The 20,771-nt window shown below is 57.3% G+C and overlaps 1 protein-coding gene across 1 annotated transcript; it reads left to right on the top strand.

Annotated features, from left to right (window-relative positions):
- The first annotated feature begins 69 nt into the window (after nucleotides 1–69).
- On the top strand, nucleotides 70–20,731 carry LOC128267122 (obscurin). Its single transcript, XM_053003909.1, has 24 exons — nucleotides 70–148; nucleotides 228–2,089; nucleotides 2,126–3,988; nucleotides 4,184–5,201; nucleotides 5,848–5,982; nucleotides 6,488–6,727; nucleotides 6,796–6,937; nucleotides 7,080–8,031; nucleotides 8,088–9,003; nucleotides 9,917–10,051; nucleotides 10,497–11,183; nucleotides 11,929–12,095; nucleotides 12,154–12,268; nucleotides 12,336–12,834; nucleotides 12,898–13,001; nucleotides 13,065–13,527; nucleotides 13,599–13,738; nucleotides 13,804–14,983; nucleotides 15,049–16,261; nucleotides 16,320–17,741; nucleotides 17,813–19,247; nucleotides 19,314–19,539; nucleotides 19,620–19,725; nucleotides 19,796–20,731. The coding sequence occupies exons 1-24, from the start codon at nucleotides 85–87 to the stop codon at nucleotides 19,931–19,933; spliced, it is 15,222 nt and encodes a 5,073-aa protein (XP_052859869.1). The 5' UTR covers nucleotides 70–84; the 3' UTR covers nucleotides 19,934–20,731.
- The last annotated feature ends 40 nt before the right edge of the window (nucleotides 20,732–20,771 follow it).

Genomic DNA, 20,771 nt, shown 5'->3' with positions numbered 1-20,771 from the left:
CACCCTCGCCCGAAACAGGAGCTGCTCAAGTACTCGACCGCCCTCGGTGAGAATGTGCTCGACATCCAGAAGGCCCTCGAGCTGATGCTCTCGGTGCCGAGCAGGGCGGCGCACAACAGGTTTCTCGAGAATATCGAAGGATTCAGAGGTATGCAAACTGCAGCGCCCGGTGACCGAAGCGGAACTCGCCAAACTCTTTCCATATCCTCCTATCCCCCTACCTTCAGGCAACCTGCAAAAGCTAGGCCGTGTGCTAGCGCACGAGTACTTTGGCGTTCGGGACAGGGAGAACAAGATCAAGGAGCGCTACCTGTTCCTCTTCAAGTCGCGCATCCTGATCACCAAGGCGAAGCGGCTGTCGGACGACAAGTCGATCTTCATCCTCAAGGACATCGTGCGCCTGCCGGACTGCACGCTGAAGGAGATCGACGCGCGGGCCTTCGAGCTCCAACCGAAGTCCAAGGGTGATCCGGTCCATCTGATCGCATACTCAGAGGAAGCGAAGCGGCGCTGGATCTACGAGATCGAGGAGTACGCTAGCAACGCCGTCGCCCTGCAGGAGCACTCCAACGACGATCTGCGCATCGATCCGACGCAGACGAACATTGACGACACCATCATCAAGCTGCCGCAACGCATCGAAGCGCACAAGACCGACGAAAACATCCGCCCGTCGGACATAGCGGATAACTACGTCGTGTTCAAGCACAAAACGAGCCGCGACGAGTCACACCAAGCGCTCCAAAAGATCCAGTTCCTGCAGCAGCAACAACAACAGCATCTACCGCTAGCGGAACAAGGAGTCGAGCCTGCGGAAGAGGAAGAAAAATCCGCCTCCGTTCAGGAGCGTTTGGCCGCGTTCGAAGTGAAAAAGTCCAGCAAGAAGCTCGACCTAACACACACGAAGCAGGAGAGCAGCACCACCGCGGTAGTGCAATCCCACGAGGTGGTGCAGCAAAAGTCGTCCACGTCGACGACCGCATCCGTCAGCGTCGTGAAGCAACAGGAGGCGCAGGAATCGCATCGGACCACCGCCGTCAAGCGCCAGCAAGAGGTGCAGCTCGAAAGCATCTCGAAGAGCAGTAAGGTGCGCGTCGAATCGTCCACCTCGTCTGCCTCGTCCACCTCGGAATCGCTGTCCATCGCGACGGAAACAACGGCCGATACCCAACAGCAACTCATCGATCAGCAAACTAAGATCAAGCAGATCGAATCCAAGTACGCCGCGCTCAAGCAAAAGCAGCTCGAGCAGAAGTCGGACATCGTGGACGCCAAGTTCCAGATTGTGGAGTCAAAGTTTGCGGCGCTCAAACAGAAGCAGGAGAAGCTTCTGCACGAACAGCACACTCAAGTGAGTTCCACCGTGCAGCAGCAGCAGCAGCAACAGACGAGCAGTGTGCAGCAAATCGAAGCCAAGTACGCGGCCCAAAAGCAGGAAGCGACTCGGCAGGAAACCCAGAGCACAGAGGCCGTGTCGAAGATACAGCAGATCGAATCGAAGTACGCTGCGCGAAAGTCGTCACTCACGTCGTCTGCGGAAGAGTCTGTGAAGCAGATCGAAACCCAACAGACAGTAGCCGGCACCGTTCAGCAATCTTCGCAGCAATCCGTGACCGTGACAGCTACCACCGAGGAACCGCTCACGAAACTCCAGCAGCTCGAGTCGAAGTACCATGCGCACATCAAGCAGGCGAAGGAGTTGGTAAAAGAGTGTGCCGAAGTAGCGCCAGCTGGCGACGAAACAAAACCGGCCACGCCGGAGGACACACCACCGGTGGAATCACTGTCAAAGATTCAGCAGATCGAATCCAAGTATGCCGCTCTGAAAGCACGTCAGCAGCAACAGCTCCAAGAAATCCAACAAGTTGAAGTAAAATCAACCGAATCAACCGTGGTCTCGGTACAGTCGCAGCAGGACCAAACGACGTCGGCGGCGGCCAGCGAGGAACCACAGTCGAAGATCGCACAGATCGAAGCAAAGTACGCCCTTCGCCGGCAGCAGTCTCAGCAGAATCCCGACGAGGTAGCGGCTAAGGTAGCTTCGACCGAATCGAAGCTTCCGGTGGCCGTGAAGAAGGAAGAAAAGGTCGTCGTCAGTAAGTCGGTGGAAGCTGAGGCGAAGAAGGAACAAACGTTGGTCAGTAAGGGCTCCGAATCGGTGACCGTTTCCAAAACATCGCAGGTCACTGAAAAACAAAAATCCGAACAGCTCTCCAAAACCACAGCGAAAGTTGCAGAGGCATCCCAGCAGCCGTCGGAGACTAAGCCTGTGGCGGAAGCTAAGAAGAAGATCCCGGAACCCCTGAAGCTATCCGACCCACCGGTAACTAAAGTCGACGAAAAGCGTCCCGATTCTCCCAAGAAGTCCAAGGGTGGCAAGGGCCCCAAATCACCTTCGCCAAAGAAAACGGTGGAACCATTCAAGGCCGCACAGGCACCGAAACCGGAAAGTCCAAAACAACAGGCAGCGTCGAAGCCGGCGGAAGTTGTCAAGCCTAAAGAGAGCCCGGAAAGTAAGCCAGTCGAGCCATCGAAGCCTAGCGAATCTGTGGCACCAACCAAACGAGTTGAAACTCCAAAGGCTACTGTGGCAGAAAAATCAACGGAACCGGTGAAACAATCGCCAAAAGCTGCGGAGATCAAAAAACCAACGGAACCGGCAAAGACCGTAGAGCAGGCCAAACCTACGGAACCGGCAAAACCCAAGTCTGTCGAGCAACCGAAGCCTACTGTTGCAGCGAAACCTGCAGAGCCTCCTAAGCCGGTCGACACTCCAAAGGCGAAGGCAGAGCCAGTGAAGTCTGTAGACACATCCAAGAGTGCGCCGGTGAAGCCTGTCGAGCAACCGAAACCGGCTGAAGCAGTGAAACCAGCAGAGCCTTCTAAGCCGATCGAGACTCCAAAGACTGCGAAAACCGCAGAACCAACCAAACCAACTGAACCGGCAAAACCCAAACCTGTTGAGCAACCGAAGCCTACTGTTGCAGCGAAACCTGCAGAGCCTCCTAAGCCGATCGAGACTCCAAAGACCGCGAAGACCGCAGAACCAACCAAACCTACGGAACCGGTAAAACCCAAGCCTACTGTAACAGCGAAACCAGCAGAGACACCCAAGTCGGTTGAGAAGGCCGTAGAACCAACTAAGCCTACCGAACCAGTAAAGTCTGTAGACGCAGCTAAGACTGCGCCGGTGAAGCCTGTCGAGCAACCAAAGCAGGCTGCGACAGCTAAAACCGTAGAACCTGCCAAGCAGATTCCCAAACCTGTGGAAACTAAAAAGACCCCCGAGCCTGCAAAGGTTGTAGAACCGCCAAAATCGGCTGAAGCTACTAAACCCACCGAAACTCCCAGCAAACCAACCGCACTTGCCAAACCCACCGAGCAGTCGAAGCCTGCTCCGGTAGCAAAGCAACCACCGAAAGCGGCCGAAACTGTGAAGCCAGCGGAACCACCGAAGACCCCGGAACCGCCGAAAGAAGCACCCAAAACCGTACAGGCGAAACCTGCGGTAAAAGCGGAAGTTGCTTCCAAACCCGTCGAACCGGAGAAAAAATCGCCGACCATCGCACCGAAATCTCCGGAGCAACCGAAGGTTCCAGAACCGGCCAAGAAAACGGTTGAACCGAAAGCTCCTGAGAAGAGCCCAGCTATCGTGAAGCCGAGCGAACCGGTCAAACAACCGACGGAACCACTCAAGGCGGTCGAGACACCGAAACCTAAGCCAGCCGAGCCTACCAAACCATCGAAGGTTGAGCCTCCCAAGTCTTCGCAAAAAGTTAGCCCACCACCCAAGGAAACCGACCCCAAACGGGCGGACGTAGGTAAGAAACCCGAGCCGGCCAAGGTCCCGGAACCGTCGGTTCCGAAACCGGTGGAATCGAAGCCGGTCGACTCGGTGAAGGCCTCGGGGGCCGAAAAGAAGACCGTGCCGGACGCTGCCAAGAAGGTTGAGACTGTCACGACAAAGAAAGGTAAGTGGCCGCCGCTTGCGCTTGCTCGCTTGCAACCCCCGCCGTTGCGCCATACACACGCTCCGCTTCTTCATTCACTCATCCATCTTGCCACGATACGATCGTACGATGTTAAGGTTAGAATACGATATTGTTTCCCCCCCAATTAAACCCTTCCTCCACACGCAGCGGATACCGCCCGTGCACCACCGGGCCACGGTACGCCCGACGAGGCGGTGTCCGACTCCGACTCCAACGAGGACCTCGAGTCCGTGGTGGAACAAAAGTCCCGCGAGGAGGCGCTGAACCGCAAGATCGAGGAGATCTACGCCCGCGAGAAGGCGGCCCAGGCCGAAGCGCGCCGCTTCCGGGAGCTCGAGGAGCAGGAGATCCGCCGCAAGTTCGAACGGCGCGGAGTGCGTGAAATCCAACAGATCAAGGACACCGCATCCGAGTTCCTGCAGCAGATCCAGGCCACCAAAAGCTACGTGCAGTCGGTGTTGGAAACGAGCACCGAACCCCGGTTGCCGCAGCTAACCAAGGCCGCGGCCAGTGCCACCTCGGCCGGGGACACCAGTACCCAACCGGCCGGCCAGGATTCGGACAGTTCTGCGGCCCAGCAATCGTCGGGTCGGGCTGACCAAGAGGCGTCACCGCCGGATCAAGGCGGAGACCAAAGTGCGGCCGGAAACGGTGAGGACGAGGACCGGAAGCGCACTCCGGCGCCCCTGCAGCTGCCGACGTTTTTCGATCCTCCGCCACCGCCCGTCTACCAGGCGACGATCGAGGTGTTTATCAAGAAGGAGCGTCCACCGCCACCGCCACCACCGAAGATCACCCGCAAGCTGGTGGTCAACACGGACGAGCTCCAGCGCAAGACGCAGGCGTTCTTCGACGGTGAAATCAACGAACCCGATCCGGACTTCTCGATCGCGGCCGCCCACCGGAAGCTGAAGGGCATCAAGAGTATCTGCAAGAAGGCGGACGAAACGGTACTGTACGCCGAGGACACCATCGTCAAGGCCGAACAGGGCGAGTTCGACGCGATCGTCATCCCGGAACCGGAGGAGGACAAGCGACCGCGGGAGCCGGCCTACGAGTACCAGTACACGGTGGAGGATCCCGTGACGGGCACGAAAGTGTGCACGGCCGATCCGAACGTGGTGCTGATCGAGCGGGAGCTCCGAATGGAGGACCAGTACGGTGGCGCGGCGCGCGGCAAGTCCCACCGCATTAAGGGCACCACCGAAGGTACAGACCACCGGGCGGACCCGTGTGGCCGCATCCGCACGCCACTGAATGTTCAATGTTCGTCGCTCCGTTCGCACTGCACGTCGATGTGTTTAGTTACGCAATGTCTTAGTGGCTCACTCCGTGGGAATGGAACCCAAAATTCTGTCCTCCTAACCCACCCGTCCGGACATTGTTTGTGTTGTCTAGCGTGTTGTTGTCACTAATGCCACCCCGCACCCCCGGGCTGGTGATGCAATGCAAATGGTTTTCTATAATTAGTTCGTTCCGAATGATCGCCCTCCACGCACGAGATCGGTTCACTTCATCTCACGCTAATCCTATTCCTAAACGTTCCTATGAAGCTCGAAAACTATGCTCCCTTTGAGCCCCTTTATGTTGATTGGTGTTTTTTTCTGAACAATTCCTTCTCTAATTGACTGCTTCTTTCTCTCTCTCTTTTTCTTTCTCCACTCGACCACTAAAACTGCGCACGAACATAATAAATGCGGGCTAATGGCTGGCTTTCAATGTTGCACAACATTAAACGAACCCCAACAAACGATCCCCACACGATCAAACACACGATCACTTTCACTGCCATGCGCGTTCTCTCACTCGTTTCCAACATTCCAATCGATACTCCGACACACGCATACATCTCTAGTGCAAGAGCGAGAGCTCGCGGCGATCGAGACGAAACACGAGTCCAAGATGTCGACGACCAATACGAAGAAAATCCGCGTCCCGACCAACATTCGGCCGCACTTCGTCAAACCGATCCGCGGTCTCAATGTGGAGCGTAAGTTATCATCCCGAATCATCCCTCTCGAACTCATCTCGATCTCCCCCGGACAACTCTCTCCCAACGAGCTTCCGGCTTTTCTATCTGCTGTCCCCTTGGTTGACTGCTTCAAGCGAAAGCTTCCTTCAACAGCTCCCCGTATTTTCTGCCCCATTTTCTTCATCCGATCCGATCCTAATCGATTCGATTGCTTTTGTAGACGAACGCTTTCAGTAGTTGTGCTTGTCACTTGTCAAGTGTTCCGTCCCGTGTCGTCCCGCGCCTAGTGTGACGCTTCTTGTATCGACTCTCGGCGGTCCCTCCAGACCGCGTTCCGATTCTTATTCCCCCCTTTGCCAGGTGATCTTCGATAAGAACGTATACTTAAAACATCTTCTTACTTAGGAGTCAATGAGGTAGCGATCGAGTGATCAGCATTCCGAATAAAGTCATCATCTTCACGCACTGCCTGCCCCAAAAGTTTGTCCAGTCGTGTTTTAGTAATACGCCTTTTCCTCTACAGCGGGTGACAATGCCAAGTTCAGCGTCCAGGTGGATGAACACTCCACGATGCAGTGGCTGAAGGACAACAAACCGATGGAGGACCGGCTGGCGGATCGCGTGATCGCACGCGAGAACGACGATCTGTCGTACACGCTCGAGGTGCAGCACTGTCGCGAGGAGGACAGCGGCATCTACACGGCGCGCGCCATCAACGGCACGGAGAGTGCGTCCTGTACCGCCCAACTGATCGTCGAAGCACGTAAGTAACCACCTCTAGACTCGATCGCTGGCTCCCGTAATACTAATGATGGTTTCTTCACCTTTTAGTGACCTCTGAGCAGCGTAAGGCACTGTCGCAGAGCAACTCGCCGGTCTTTAGCGTCCAGCTGAAGGACACGGAGGTGATCGAGAAGACGTACCTCACGTTCATGGTGAAGGTGCGGGGCGATCCGGATCCGAAGGTTCGATTGTAAGTGTGCCGAGTGTGCCTCCGAGAGATAGTGCGCTCGAGATACTAACATCCGCTTCGATCTGATTGCATGTTGGCCAACCCCGCATGTCTTGGCGTTTGGATCTCTTTCTCTCTTCCCTCTGATTAACCACCGCTGCAGCTGCAAGGACGACAAGGAAATTCTGGACACGGACAAGCGCATGAAGATCAAGCGCGATCACGCCGAGACCGGCTTCTACGAGCTGGTCATCCCGGAAGTGCACAAGGGCGACTGCGGTGTGTACTCGTGCACGGCGTGGAACAAGTTCGGGACGACCACGACCAAGGCGCAGCTGCTGGTGGCCGACCAGCACGATCTGTTCTCCGAGCTCGACCACCTGGACGACAAGAGCAAGTTCGTGTGGAAGAAGAACGGGGCCGCGTTCGATCCGGAGGAGCGCTTCAAGGTGCTGATGGCGGATGATTCCGACTCGTTGGCACTTGTCTTCCAGCACGTGCGGCCGGAGGATGCTGGACTCTACACCTGTGTTGCCGCGACCGCCTCGGGTAACATCCAGTGTAGCGCTGAACTGACCGTTCAGGGGCAAGTGAACCAGCTGAAGCAGGAACCATCCAAGCCGCACCTGGAGATCGAGTCGAAGGAAGCGCTGGCCCGGATCGGCGGCAAGGCGCTGCTGGAGATGAAGGTCCGCGGCTACCCGAAACCGGAGATCGTGTGGCGGCACGAGGGCACGATCATTGAGCCGGGCGGCCGGTACAAATTCCTGTACGAGGACGCCGAGTCCGTGTCGCTCGTGATCAAGGACGTGCAGGCGTCCGATGCTGGCGCGTACTCGATCGTGGCCCAGAACGAGCTCGGCGAGGACTCGACCTTCATCAATCTGGTCGTGAAGACGCCACCGTCGATCACGAAACCGCACGACATGTCGGCGATGGTGAAGGAACCGTACAAGATGTCGATCGAGGTGACGGCCGTCCCGGCGGCCACCGTGCGCTTCTTCCGCAACGGCAAGGAAATCCGCGAGGACGACCGCATCAAGTTCCTGACCGCCGAGAGCTACCACATCATCAAGTTTAACCACACCATCCTGGAGGATGCCGGCAACTATTCGGTAAGTGCGGCCCAGAGCTTCACATGACTGCTAACTGATCGCGCGTCCGTTTCCAGATAATCGCGATGAACGAGATCAGCCAGGCTTCGGAGTTCTGGGAGTTTACGATCAACTCGCCACCGCGTACTCTGCTGAAGCTGCAGGAGGAAACGATCGTGAACGAGAAGGAAGACATCGAGCTGATCGTGAAGGCGGAAAGTAACCCGGCACCGATCGTGCGCTGGTACAAGGACGGACAGGAGGTGGTGGCCGACGGTAAGCGCATCATCATCGTCGCCGACGATGGGCGGTACGTGCTGAAGATTCACGCCGCCAACCGGGACGATACGGCGCTCTACACGGCCGACATCATCAACGACTATGGCACCGTGACGGAGAAGTCGCAGGTGAGCGTCAACACCAAGTCGAAGGTGCGCGAACAGCTGACCAACGTGACGTGCACGGAGGGTGACACGAACGTGCTGCTGGAGGTGAAGGCCGACGGTTACCCGCGTCCGAAGGTCCAGTGGTACATCGATGACGTGGAAATCACGGAGTCACGCAACGAGTACAAGCTGCAGGAGGATGGCCTCTACTATCAGCTGCTGCTGCGGGAGGCAAAGCCCGAGATGCAGGGTGTGTACAAGGTGCGGGTCACCAACGAGCACGGTACGGATGAGTCGAGTGCCAAGACGATCGTCCAGTGTTCGCCGAAGGTCCGCAAATCGCTCGTCGACACGGACGTGGACGAAAACACGACGCTCACGCTTGAGGTGGAGATCTACGCCGAGCCGGTGCCGGAAGTGACGTGGTTCAAGAATGGCCAACCAATTCAAACGGACGCTCGGTTGACGATCAAGCGTGATTCGCAGCGCATCGAGAACTACACGCTCTCGTTGACGATGGTGCGCGGCGCGGACTCGGGCGACTACGAGGTGCGAGCCGTCAACTCGATCGGCACCGCCACGACCAAGGGGCGCGTCGTCGTGCAAAGTAAGTATCCGGCGTTCCGGCACCGCGCGGTTCCGATTGCAGGTTCTTGGCGGACTCCCCCCCTATAGATAGCTGTCTCTAGCTGCCTCCTATATGTTGGTTTTCACTCCCTGTGTATCACAGCGTGTCCCAAAAAAGCCGATTGTTTAAACCATTGTGATAATCCCTTCTATATGTTCGTTTGTCGATCGCTCGCTCAGCTGTACATTTCGACGGGCCAGAGGTAGAGGTAGAGCAGGAAACGATCGTTACCGAGACCTACGAAGTGGAGGAAGAAACTATTTTACAGGAACCCGACGTTGTCCAGGAACCCGACGAAGAGCCGGAGCAGGAGCTTCCGGAGCAGGAGCTGCGGGAAGAGATTGTGACCGTGGTCGATATCGTCGCGCCGCTCGCGGTGCCGGAAGCGGTCTCGGAAGAAGTGGAAGTGGCGATCGAACCGGAGGTTGTGATGATCTCCAGCCAAGAGGGTAACGGCAGCGATCCTCCTCGCGTGGAGTCCCGTCGCGTTTTGTATAGATCTTTGCCTTTGCCTGTGGAATGATGCGCGTTTGCCCTCTAGAAGCCTGTTATAGCGCTGCGACCGCGGGTCCTCTCTAGTCCTCTAGGCAGCATCCACATCCACAACGCAGTGTACATAGCGCGGCATAAAGCCTTGGTCTGTTCCACCTTGTGTTCCCGACTTTTGCGAACGGACAAACCCTCACCCTAAGAGTGAAGGGGCGCAACGAGTCCAACCAAGTCACGTTTCGTGTATGTGTAACCACCACCCTTGTTAATAATCTCTCTTCCTGTTTGGCCCTCCGTACGGCACGGAACCCATTCTCCTTGTCACACACACTTCACATCACGTCACACCACACTCGGTTCACACGCGTTACGTTGGCCACCAAAAAAAACCCGTGTACGGCAGAGGCCCTCGTAGCGAGCCCCGGAGAGAACGCGGAAGCTCACCGGATGATCAGTGAGTGTATGAAGATCGGTCAGCATGGTGAAACGGTCATGATCGCGGTTTGTACGGAGGAAAGCCACGCGGCCATAGTGACAGGTAATTCTCGGTGTTTCTCGTTTTCGTTTCAATGTTCACTTCATTAGCCCAGCGATCTCCGAAGATCGACTGAAGATCTGATCTTGATCTGTCTTGGAGTCAAGTGCTCGTTCATGGTTTCAAAGCACACAAAGCATGAACGAGTCCTTGTCCCTTCGGTGGGCACGATGAAGCACCCTTGTCCACCTTCCTTCCGCACACACACGCACCCAATCCCTTATAGGGTGATCCATCAAGTGTTTGGATTTTAAAGGACCTCATGTGGGGTTTGGAAAACCCACACGTCGTTCAAGAGAAGCCAATGCAATCCAAACACCTGAGGGACCACCCTATACATAGAGATGCCCGTTCCTTTGTTTATTAAGCCCACACTCACCACCTCTTATCCCATCCGCACTGTGCATCGCACACGCACACGCACTGTCACGAACACGGCCCCGAAAAGGCCCCGAAGAATCACACTCCGTGCACCAGATGCGCGCCACAACGGTGATCTTCGAGGAGGACGGCGGATCACCCTTCGAGGAGGTGATGCAGAAGATCATCTACCCAACCAAGCCACACATTTCATCGTGCCACGTCGAGGAGATCGATACCGTCACGTTTACGTCGCCCGAACAGAAGCTACGCCAGGAGTCGCTCGTCGAATCACTATCCGCCTCCGCTACCCGGACCGTGATCGAAGAGATCGAGTCCGACAGTGAGCAAACGATGAAGGGGAAGCTGTCTCGCGGCGTGTCCATCACCTCCGTCTCGGAAGATGAACAGTTTTCACGTCAAAACAGCCAGCACCAGCAGGTGGAGCAGCTTCCCCAAGAACCACCAAGCAAGGGCCGACTGCTCGAAACGACCGGATCGATCGAGGAAGGGCGACCGAAGAAGGGATCGATCGAGAAAAAGGTTTCCTTCGAAGAAGATCTACCCCAACGGGGACGGGCTGCGGAGCGGCAGATGGTGGCCGAGGTCACTGGTGAGGCAGCCACTGGTGAACCGGCACAGGAGGAGATCATCGCAGCACAGGAGGCCGCTTCCGCTGGCCGATCGCTCGTGAAAGAATCGGTGGAAGTCAAGGATCAAGTTGAGGCACAGAAGGCGGTAAAACTGGAACCGAATGAATCGGCACGCCCAGAAGGTACACACACCAACACACGCGCGCTGATGGCCCGCTCCGGCAGCAGGGCTCTCCAGCACACACCCCTATCTTCCTATCTTCCCTGACCGCCCTGATCTTTTGAGCTTCCGATCACTTGAGTGTCTAACAGTTTTAGATTCTTTTGAGCGCTTCACTAACCGCGTCTACCGAACGTGTGCCGCTCGTGTTTCTTGGGACCCCCCAGAATTGGCCCCCCGATTGGTAAGTAGGAACGGGTTCCTGGTGGAACCTTTTCAACCCCAAATTACTGTCTCTCCAAAAACACTGCCGTACCGTATTGCCGTACTGACGTTGTAGATAGCCCGGTGTACATAGGGACCCCCGGTGTCCGTGTCCTCTCCTGCGTGTTGCGTGGTGTTTTAGAGCAGCACTAGAATAGTTGCTGGCCGGTGTACATACGTTCTTCATACGGACTTCTGTGTGTGTGTTAAGGGTTGCCACGATAGCACGATCACGATCGTCCCACGAGTCCAGTTTCCCTGCGCCTGTACAAAGTTTTCGCTCCTTACGCTCTCTCTGTCTCTCTGTCTCTGTCTCTCTGTCTGTCTTTCACACTCTTGTAAATACTCTATCTGTACAGCGATCGTTCGATCGGTTTCTGACTCACAACGCAACTCTGTTTAATTAGAACTAACCCAACCAATCTCTAGTGGTCCGGTAGTTCTGACCTTCTCGCTCAGCGCGCAGCTCTCACTAACCGATCTTGACCGCTTACCTCATGCAGCATCGCCGGAGATTCTGAAGACCGATATCGCCGACGTGACGACGTTCGACTCGCTGCCACTGGTCTGGAGCGTGGAGGCCGACGGTATCCCGCGGCCGGAAGTGTCCTGGTACCACAACGATGAGCTGGTGAAGGCTACCGACCGTATTCGCATCACCGATTCGGGTGTAAGTTAGGCGTTCCTGTTGTGTGAAGTTCGAAAGCCTTACCCCTAATACATTCCAGACGAGCTACAAGATCGAGAACCGCGACGTGAAGGAAGTGGACGCCGGTGAATGGAAGGCCGTGGTGAAGAATCGTATCGGCGAAAAGTCGCTGCCCGCCAAACTGACCGTTATTCGTGAGTTGCACCACCGGACAGCAACCGACGATCTCCTAACGTCGATCTTCTATCTTCCCATTGGCAGCTTGCAAGGAGTATCGACGCCCGAAGTTCGTGAAGGGCCTGGAGAGCATCGCGGTGCACAAGAACGAACCGGTTACGCTCTCGGTCACCCTCACGTCGGACCCGGAGCCCGAGTACAGCTGGCTCCAGAACGGTGTCGAGGTTCAGGCGGACGATTTTGTGCAGATGAAAACGGAAATCAAGGAGCTGGATCACAACCTGAAGCAGATCACCTACTCGCTGCACATTGCGCAAGCGCGCCACTACGACACCGGCGACTACACGTTCCGGGCGAAGAACAAGTACGACATTAGCGAATCGAACGGCCGGCTGGATGTGCTGCTGAAGCCAGAGTTTGAGAACTTCCACGATGTGACGGTGCTGCCGTTCACGCAGGGCGTCTTCCAGGTGCTGGTGAAGGCAAACCCGAAACCGAAGGTCACCTGGACGAAGGATGGGCTGAACCTGTGCAACAACGATAACTGTGACGTGATCTCGGACATCGAGAAGGAAATCTACACGTGAGTAACCCGGTGATCACCGGGGCGATCGAGTTCGATTCTAATCCGCTCCTCTCATGGCAGGTTGGTGATCGAGTCTTGCGCCCTGGCCGAACACGGCACCTACACGCTGACGGCGTCGAACGTCCACGGTGAAACGGTGGCCACCGCGAACCTGATCGTGCACAGTAAGCTCCATGAACTGCATCTCCACGGCGCGTATTCTAACCGATCGGTTTTGTAATCCCCAGCCGAGAAGCCCACGTTCACGAAGGAACCGGATTGTCTGACCGTCCACGATTGGGCCGACGTGTACAACAAGGTGGAGGTGCAGGGTGTCCCACGCCCGGCCATCCAGTGGCTGCACAACGGGACCCCGCTCGATGAGCACCAGATCGACGAGGAGTCGCAGGAGCCGAAAATCAAGATCGTCACGCAGGGCGATACGGAGGTTACGAGTGAGCTGTTCATTAGCCACTTCGGACCGGAACTGCAGGGCGAGTACTCGTGTCTGGCAACCAGCATCGGCGGTGAAACGGAGGCCAAATTTACGGTTCAGGTCAAGAACGAACAGCCCGCGTTCGGGAAGGGTCTCGATCGTTCGATCGATCTCGAGGAGGACGACAAGTTGGAGCTGCGCTGCATCGTCGATGGTAGCCCGCTGCCGAAGATGAGCTGGTACAAGGACTCGAACGAGATCAAGGCGGACGATCAGTAAGTCGGATGGCCGGGTCGATTCGGCTGGAGTTGTGGTTTCATTCGGTTCCGTTTTTCCCCCCCGGCAGTGTGAAGATCACGTACGGACACGACGGTGTGTGCCGACTGTTGGTGGAAAACTGTCTGCCCGGGGACAGCGGTTGCTACAAGCTGGTGCTCTCGAACAAGAGCGGTGACGTAACGACCCAGTGCTGCGTCGCGATCACTCGTGAGTATCATCGAAACAGATCCCCCTGTTGAGCGCCGCGACTAACCGGTTTTGATCGATTGCAGCCAAGCAAAAGGTGCCGGTGTTTATCCGCCCGCTGCAGGACCACCGACTGACGGTCGGGGACACGCTGCACATGGAGGCGGAAATTGCCGGGTTCCCGATGCCGGAGGTGCGCTGGTTCAAGGATGGGTTGCCGCTGCGCCAAACCCGCGGCATCAACTTCATCAACCAGCCGGACGGGCTGATCGGGTTCATTATCGATCGCGTGACGCCCGAAGACGGCGGTATCTACACGTGCGAGGTGCGCAACAAGAACGGCGAGGCCAAGTCGGCCTCGGTGACGGAGATCGTGCCGAAGGGCAAGAAGCCCCAGTTTGTGGCCGAGCTGATGGACGTCAACATTGTGGAGGGTTTCCCGGTCAAGCTGGGCGTTAAGGTGATCGGTTACCCGACCCCGGCGCTGAAGTTTACCCACAACGGAACGCTGATCACCGGCGATCGGTACCGGGTCGCGGACGAGGGCGAAGGATACTTTACGCTGGCGCTCGACAAGACGAGTGGCACTGATTGCGGAGAGTATCAGGCGATCGCGAACAACGAGCACGGTGAAACGATCAGTGCCGCCACGGTGAGCATCCTGCCGACGACGGATCCATCGCTTCCGGAAGAGCCACCAAGCTTCCTGGGTGGACTGCGTGACATTACGGCCGACGAGGGCAAAGAGCTCACGTTCTCGGCCCGGTTCGCCGGAAACCCCGCACCGGAAGTGATCTGGACGAAGGACGGTGAGCCAATGCAGCCGACAGGGCGCGTGACGGTCACCTGTGACGGACGGAGTGTCGGATTGACGATCGCACCGGCCGAAATGTCCGACTCGGGCGAGTACGCTTGTCTGATGGCAAACCCCCTGGGTGAAACGGAAACCCGCGCCACAGCGATCGTACGCAAAGTATTCCAGAAGCCGAACTTTGTGTATCCCTTCGGTGACCTGCAGCAGCTGCCCGGGCTGGAAGCCAAGTTCCCGGCCAAGCTGGTCGGTGTGCCGCGCCCGGAAGTGCAGTGGTACAAGAACGAAACCCCGATCGGTCCCGACGATCGGTACAAGACGAAGTACGAGGGTGACTGCTGTTGTCTGTACATCAAGGAGTGCGCTCCGGAGGACACGGGATTGTACTCGTGCACCGCCACGAACCGCGAGGGCAGCAGCACCATCGAGGCCAAGCTGGACGTCGTGACGAGAATGTAAGTGACCCTAAGGGGAAGTCCCCTGACCAATCCCAACTTATTGTTTTCTTTCGTGTCCCCAGTGAAAAGCGTGACGAACCGACGCCACCATCGTTCATGAAGAAGATCAACGATCTGACGCTGCTGGAGGGCATGAAAGCCAAGTTCACCGTCTGCGTCGACGGCTTCCCGATGCCCACGGTTGAGTGGATCCGGGACGGCCGACGGCTAGTGCCGAGCGAGAAGTACCGCATCGAGGCGGAGAAGAACGGACTGGCCCGGTTGATCGTGGACGACGTGCAAGAGGAAGACCTCGGGCGGTACAGCTGCAAGGCGGTCAACAATATGGGTGACGCCATCTGCCACGCGAACCTCAAGTTCGAACCGATGGACTTCCGACCGCGGCGTCGCTACGGCAAGGGCAAGGGCAAGGATCTGCTCCACACGCCACCGTATCCGCTCACGGAGAAACCGATGATTTCGAAGCTGTCCGATCGCCGCCTAACCCTATCGTGGCGTCCCTCGATGACGACGGTGCCACGATACCCGGTGACCTATCAGCTGGAGCAGATTGAACTCCCGGATGGTGAGTGGCACACGACCCGCTCCGGTATCCGTGGGTGCTCCTGTGAGGTGCGCAACCTGGAACCGTTCCGTGAGTACAAGTTCCGGGTACGCGTCGAAAACCTGTACGGTGTGAGCGATCCGAGTCCGTACGTGCAGACCTACCGTCAGAAGCTGGAACCGGAACCGCCCGTGTTCTACCCGTACCTGGGCGCGGGCCGTGACTTCCGCCCGGATACGTCCTCGTTCTATCCGCGCGATTTCGATGTCGAGCGTCCGAACCATCGTCGGCAGGCGGTTGGGCCTGAGTTCCTGCGTCAGGAGCACCCGGTCCAGTATGGCACCAAGAACCACAACGTCAGCCTGTTTTGGTTCGTGTACGGCTACCCGAAACCCACCATGCAGTACTACTTCAACGATCAACCGATCGAGGCAGGTGGCCGCTACAGCTTCAGCTACACCCGTAACGGCCAGGCGACGCTGTTCATCAACCGGATGACGGACCGCGATGTGGGCGTATACGAGGCGGTCGCTTCGAACGAGTACGGCACCATCCGGCAGCGCGTTTGCCTCGAGCTGGGCGAGTATCCGCGGTTCCTGCAGCGGCCGGAAGAGGTGTTTATCATGGGACGCCGCTCGGGACGCGTCGAAGCGAAGATCACCGGAGTACCGTTCCCGGACATCAAGTGGTACAAGGATTGGCAACCGATCCACGAGTCATCCCGCATTAAGGTAAGCGGACCCCGGGCGTTGGAAGCCAGATTTTCTCACTCACTGACGCCTTTTACAGATGATCTTCTACGAACCGGACACGTGTGTCCTGTTGCTGACGGATGCGATAAAAAAGGACGAGGGTCTGTACTCGATCAGTGCCAGGAATGCGATCGGCTCGATCAGCTCCTCGGTGACGGTCCACGTGGAGGACACGGAAGAGGACTACGTGTACAATGCGCACCACCGTACGCCGTACGTCCGGGCCCGGAACAAGGTGTACCAGGACTTCTACGACATTGGCGATGAGATTGGCCGCGGTACGCAGGGCATTACGTACCACGCGACCGATCGGTTGAATGGGCGCAACTTTGCGGCGAAGATCATGTACGGCAGTCCCGATCTGCGTCCGTTCATGTTCAACGAAGTCGACATAATGAACGTGTTGAACCACCGGAAGTTGATCCGGCTGCACGATGCGTATGACATTAACCGGTCGATAACGCTGATCTTGGAGCTGGCATCGGGCGGTGAGCTGGTGCGGGACAATTTGCTCAAGTACGATTACTACACGGAGCGGCAGATCGCGATCTACGTTTACCAGGTGCTGCTCGGGTTGGAGCACATGCATACGCGCGGTATCGGTCACATGGGCCTCACGATCAAGGACCTGCTGATCGCGCACCCCGGTAGTGACAATCTGAAGATCTGTGACTTTGGCCTGGCGCGGCGCATTGAGGACGACAAGCTGTACACGCTCGACTACGGCATGCCGGAGTTTGTCGCCCCGGAGGTGATCAACCGGTGTGGGGTCGGCTTGGGACAGGACATGTGGTGCATCGGTATCATTACGTACATTCTGCTCGGTGGCCACAGCCCGTTCCTGGGGCGCAATGATCGCGAAACGCTCACGAAGATCAAGGACGGCAAGTGGACGTTCACCGGTTCGGTCTGGGAATCGATCTCGGCCGAAGCGCGCGACTTCGTGTCCCGGCTGCTGGTGTACGAGGAGAAGCACCGCATGACGATCCGGGACGCGCTGAATCACTCGTGGTTCGATCTGATCTATCGCCGTTCGTTCGACGAATACCAGATCGGAACGGATCGGCTGCGCAGTTACTACTACCATTACCGCGACTGGTACACGAACGCGTCCTGTCGCACCTGGTACCGGCGCCGGCCACTGATGAGCTGCTTCGACCACCCGTCGCGCATGGTTTACCCGCCCGGCATCATCTTCACGCCCGAGGGCACGCCGCCGCCGATGCAGGTGGACGATATTCCGCACAAGCGCAAGAAGTGGGAAGAGTACGTGTCGAAGGACAACCACCCGGACTACGAGACGGCCTCGTTCAAGTCGGAAAGCCACTACCAGTACGGGCCGGACACGTATCTGCTGCAGCTGCGCGACACCACCTTCCCGTGTCGGCTGCGCGAGTACATGAAGATCGCCAAGCACCGTTCGCCCAGTCTCGTGTCGGACTCGAACTATGATGGCAGCGTAAGTATCCGCTGAGTTCTCTCCCCTCGCTCTGGCTCCTAATTATATCCTCTCTTCTCCCCCCTCCCTAGCTGCCGATCATTCGCGAGCGGCGTCGGTTCACCGACGTGATGGATGAGGAGATCGACGATGAGCGGCGCAGCCGCATCAGTCGCTACGGCACCGAGGACAGTCTGACCGGAGGGGCGCGTCGACTGCGTACCGAAGTTGGCACACGGCTCGGATCGTACGCCGAGGCGGAAGCACTGATCGAGTGCAAGCGCGAAGGTCAACCACCGTTCTTCCGCGAGAAGCCGCAAACGATTTCGATCCGCGAGGGCGAACCGAACCAGATCATCTGCTACGCGGTCGGTGATCCGAAACCGTCCGTTACCTGGTTCCGCAACGATATGGTCATCACGGACACGAACCGCATCAAGGTGCTGAGCGATGTGGACGGCCGATCGGTCATCCAGTTCCATCCGGCCAATCACAACGATGTCGGTATCTACAAGGCGGTAGCCAGCAATCGGATCGCCAAGACGGTCGCCCGCTGCCGGGTGGTGATTGCGCTCATTCCGGACGCCCCGGACTCGCCGGATGCGGTGGCCGTGAGCGATACGGAGGTGCTGCTGCGCTGGAAGCAACCGCGCAGCGATGGCAACTCGCAGGTGTTCTGTTACAGTCTGGAGATCAAGGAACACGGCAAGGTCGATTGGGTGGATGTGGCGAGCAACATCGATCACGAGTTCTACCTGGTGCACGATCTGCGCCCGAACGTGGGCTACCAGTTCCGGCTGGCGGCGTACAACCGGATCGGGTGGAGCGATCGTGGCATCCCGACCAAGACAATCACGACGCTGGACGCCGGGGCGCCGAAGATTCAGATCACGCGCGCCATGAAGCACCTCCAGCAGTTGACCGAATCGGGTCAGCAGGTGGGCCCCGAGGAACGGTCCAGTCGGCTGGATTACTCGTACGAAAAGATACCGCTCAAGTGGAGCATCGAGGGTAACTACAGCGAGAAGTACACGTTCATGTCGGAGATGGCCCGCGGTCGGTTCTCGATCGTGGTGAAGGGCTTGGAGAAGGCCACCGACAAGATCGTGGTGGCGAAGATCTTCGAGCTGGGTGACGAGCGGGCGGCCGAAGCGGTCGAGCGGGAGTTTGAGATGTTGCGTACGCTGCGCCACGAGCGCATCGCCTCGCTGCTGGCCGCGTTCCGCCCGAAGAACACCTCGATCGCTGCGCTGGTCAGCGAGAAGCTGCAGGGTGCGGACGTGCTGACGTACCTCAGCAGCCGCTCCGAGTACAGCGAACAGATTGTGGCCACCATCATCAACCAGGTGCTGGACGGGTTGCAGTACCTGCACTGGCGCGGCATTGCCCACCTGGACCTGCAGCCGGACAACATCGTAATGGCCTCCGTACGCCAGGTGCAGGTGAAACTGGTCGACTTTGGATCGGCCCAGTACGTCTCGAAGCTGGGCACCAACGTCACGCGCACGGGATGGTTGGACTTTATGCGTAAGTAACCGGCGCCGGGTTGCCACTACTTGACCTTCATCTCTTATCCGCTTTTCCCTTTTGCAGCGCCGGAAGTGCTGAACGATGAGGCTGCCCTTCCGCAGACCGACATCTGGGCGGTCGGTTGTCTGACGTATCTGTTCCTGTCGGCCACCAGCCCGTTCCGTGGGCAGGATGAGTCCGAGACGCGCGCCAACATTAGCTTCGTGCGCTACCGCTTCGAAGCCCTGTACAGGGAGGTTACCGCCGAGTCGACCCGCTTCCTGATGCTGATCTTCAAGCGTGCCCCGGGGTAAGTGCCCTTGCTGCTGTAAGCCGTGTTACGTTGCGTGTTGACGACACTTTGGACCGCTTCTCCCCCCCGATCCGCAGCAAACGTCCCACGGTCGAGGAGTGCTTTGAGCACCGTTGGCTCGTACACACCGACTTCATGACGAAGAAGCGCGAGAGAGCGATCTTCCCTGGCAACCGTTTGAAGGTAAGATCGTGTGTGAGGTTTCGGGGCCATTTCGGGGTCATAATAAATCCATCTTTCTTGTCACCGGCAGCACTTCTCCGAAGAGTATCACACGATGAAAACGAACGAAGCCACCAAGTCGGAGACCATCTCCAGCATCGGTGGCCAATCGCCTCGCCAGCTGCTGCGCTCGAACAGCATCCAGGAGGAGCTGCTGACCACCTTCTAATCCTGCCGCACACGCTTTTTTTTGGGCCACCGATGCCTGCTTTCACTCCTTCGCTTTGGGATTTACATGCGACGATCACCACGATCACCACGTTACCGGAAGAATCGAAGAGAATCGTTTTGTTCACTGTCGCGTCGTTGTTTCCGCGTGGTCTCCACATTTGTGTGTGTTGCTGGAAAGACTTGAGAACTTGAGAGCGAGAGACGCCAGAGAAAGACAGTTTAAGGAAGACCGTAGAACCGAAAGAAGTGTAACGCAGCTCTACCACTCGTTTACCGTTTATATACACACCCCAATTTGCCGGAGAAGTATGTGATAGCGAGCGGCGGTGGCGGACCGGGGGATCTTTTTTATATGACTTTTTTAACCGCAAAACACAACACAACCAGTTGAAACGACACATCCCTAAGAAAAACCGGTCCGCCCGCGCTCCTAGCGAAGAGAGTCGAAGAGGGCGTTCAAGCGTTCAGAATAATCGCGTGCGTTAAGTGTCCCGTGCCCCGTGCCCCGGCCGGCCGCGAACGCTCGACTGGCGCAACGGCGCGATGTCCAGCCAGTCCAGCCGCCGCCGCCGCCGCCGCCGCCGGTTCCACGCGGCACGTGGAAGAGTGTAACTTATTTATTGTAGATTATATATTTACCTCTTACCTCTTATTGCTATTTGTTTAAAAGTGAATTTATCTGCTTTTCGCCGTGCGCCGTTCACCGTTTCTGCTCGATTGAAAAATTGCCCCGCCACGCGATCCTGGCGCACGATCGCGATCGCGGGAGGAATAAAATTGTTTTTCTTTCACGTCTTACGGGTTGTTGGGTATTTGGGTATTTGGTGTTAACGGTT

This window comes from Anopheles cruzii, chromosome 2, assembly GCF_943734635.1.
Source record: "Anopheles cruzii chromosome 2, idAnoCruzAS_RS32_06, whole genome shotgun sequence".
Lineage (NCBI taxonomy): Eukaryota > Metazoa > Arthropoda > Insecta > Diptera > Culicidae > Anopheles > Anopheles cruzii.
The sequence above is the reverse complement of the archived record's forward strand: the minus strand, read 5'-3'. Positions and strand labels throughout refer to the sequence as shown.

Coding starts and splice junctions, on each gene's coding strand:
- LOC128267122 (XM_053003909.1), top strand. CDS start 85: ATGCTCTCGGTGCCGAGCAGGGCGGCGCACAACAGGTTTCTCGAGAAT. Junction 3,989..4,183: donor AAGGTAAGTGGCCGCCGCTT/GCGCTTGCTCGC, acceptor ACGCCCGACGAG/GCGGTGTCCGACTCCGACTC. Junction 8,032..8,087: donor AGGATGCCGGCAACTATTCG/GTAAGTGCGGCC, acceptor GTCCGTTTCCAG/ATAATCGCGATGAACGAGAT.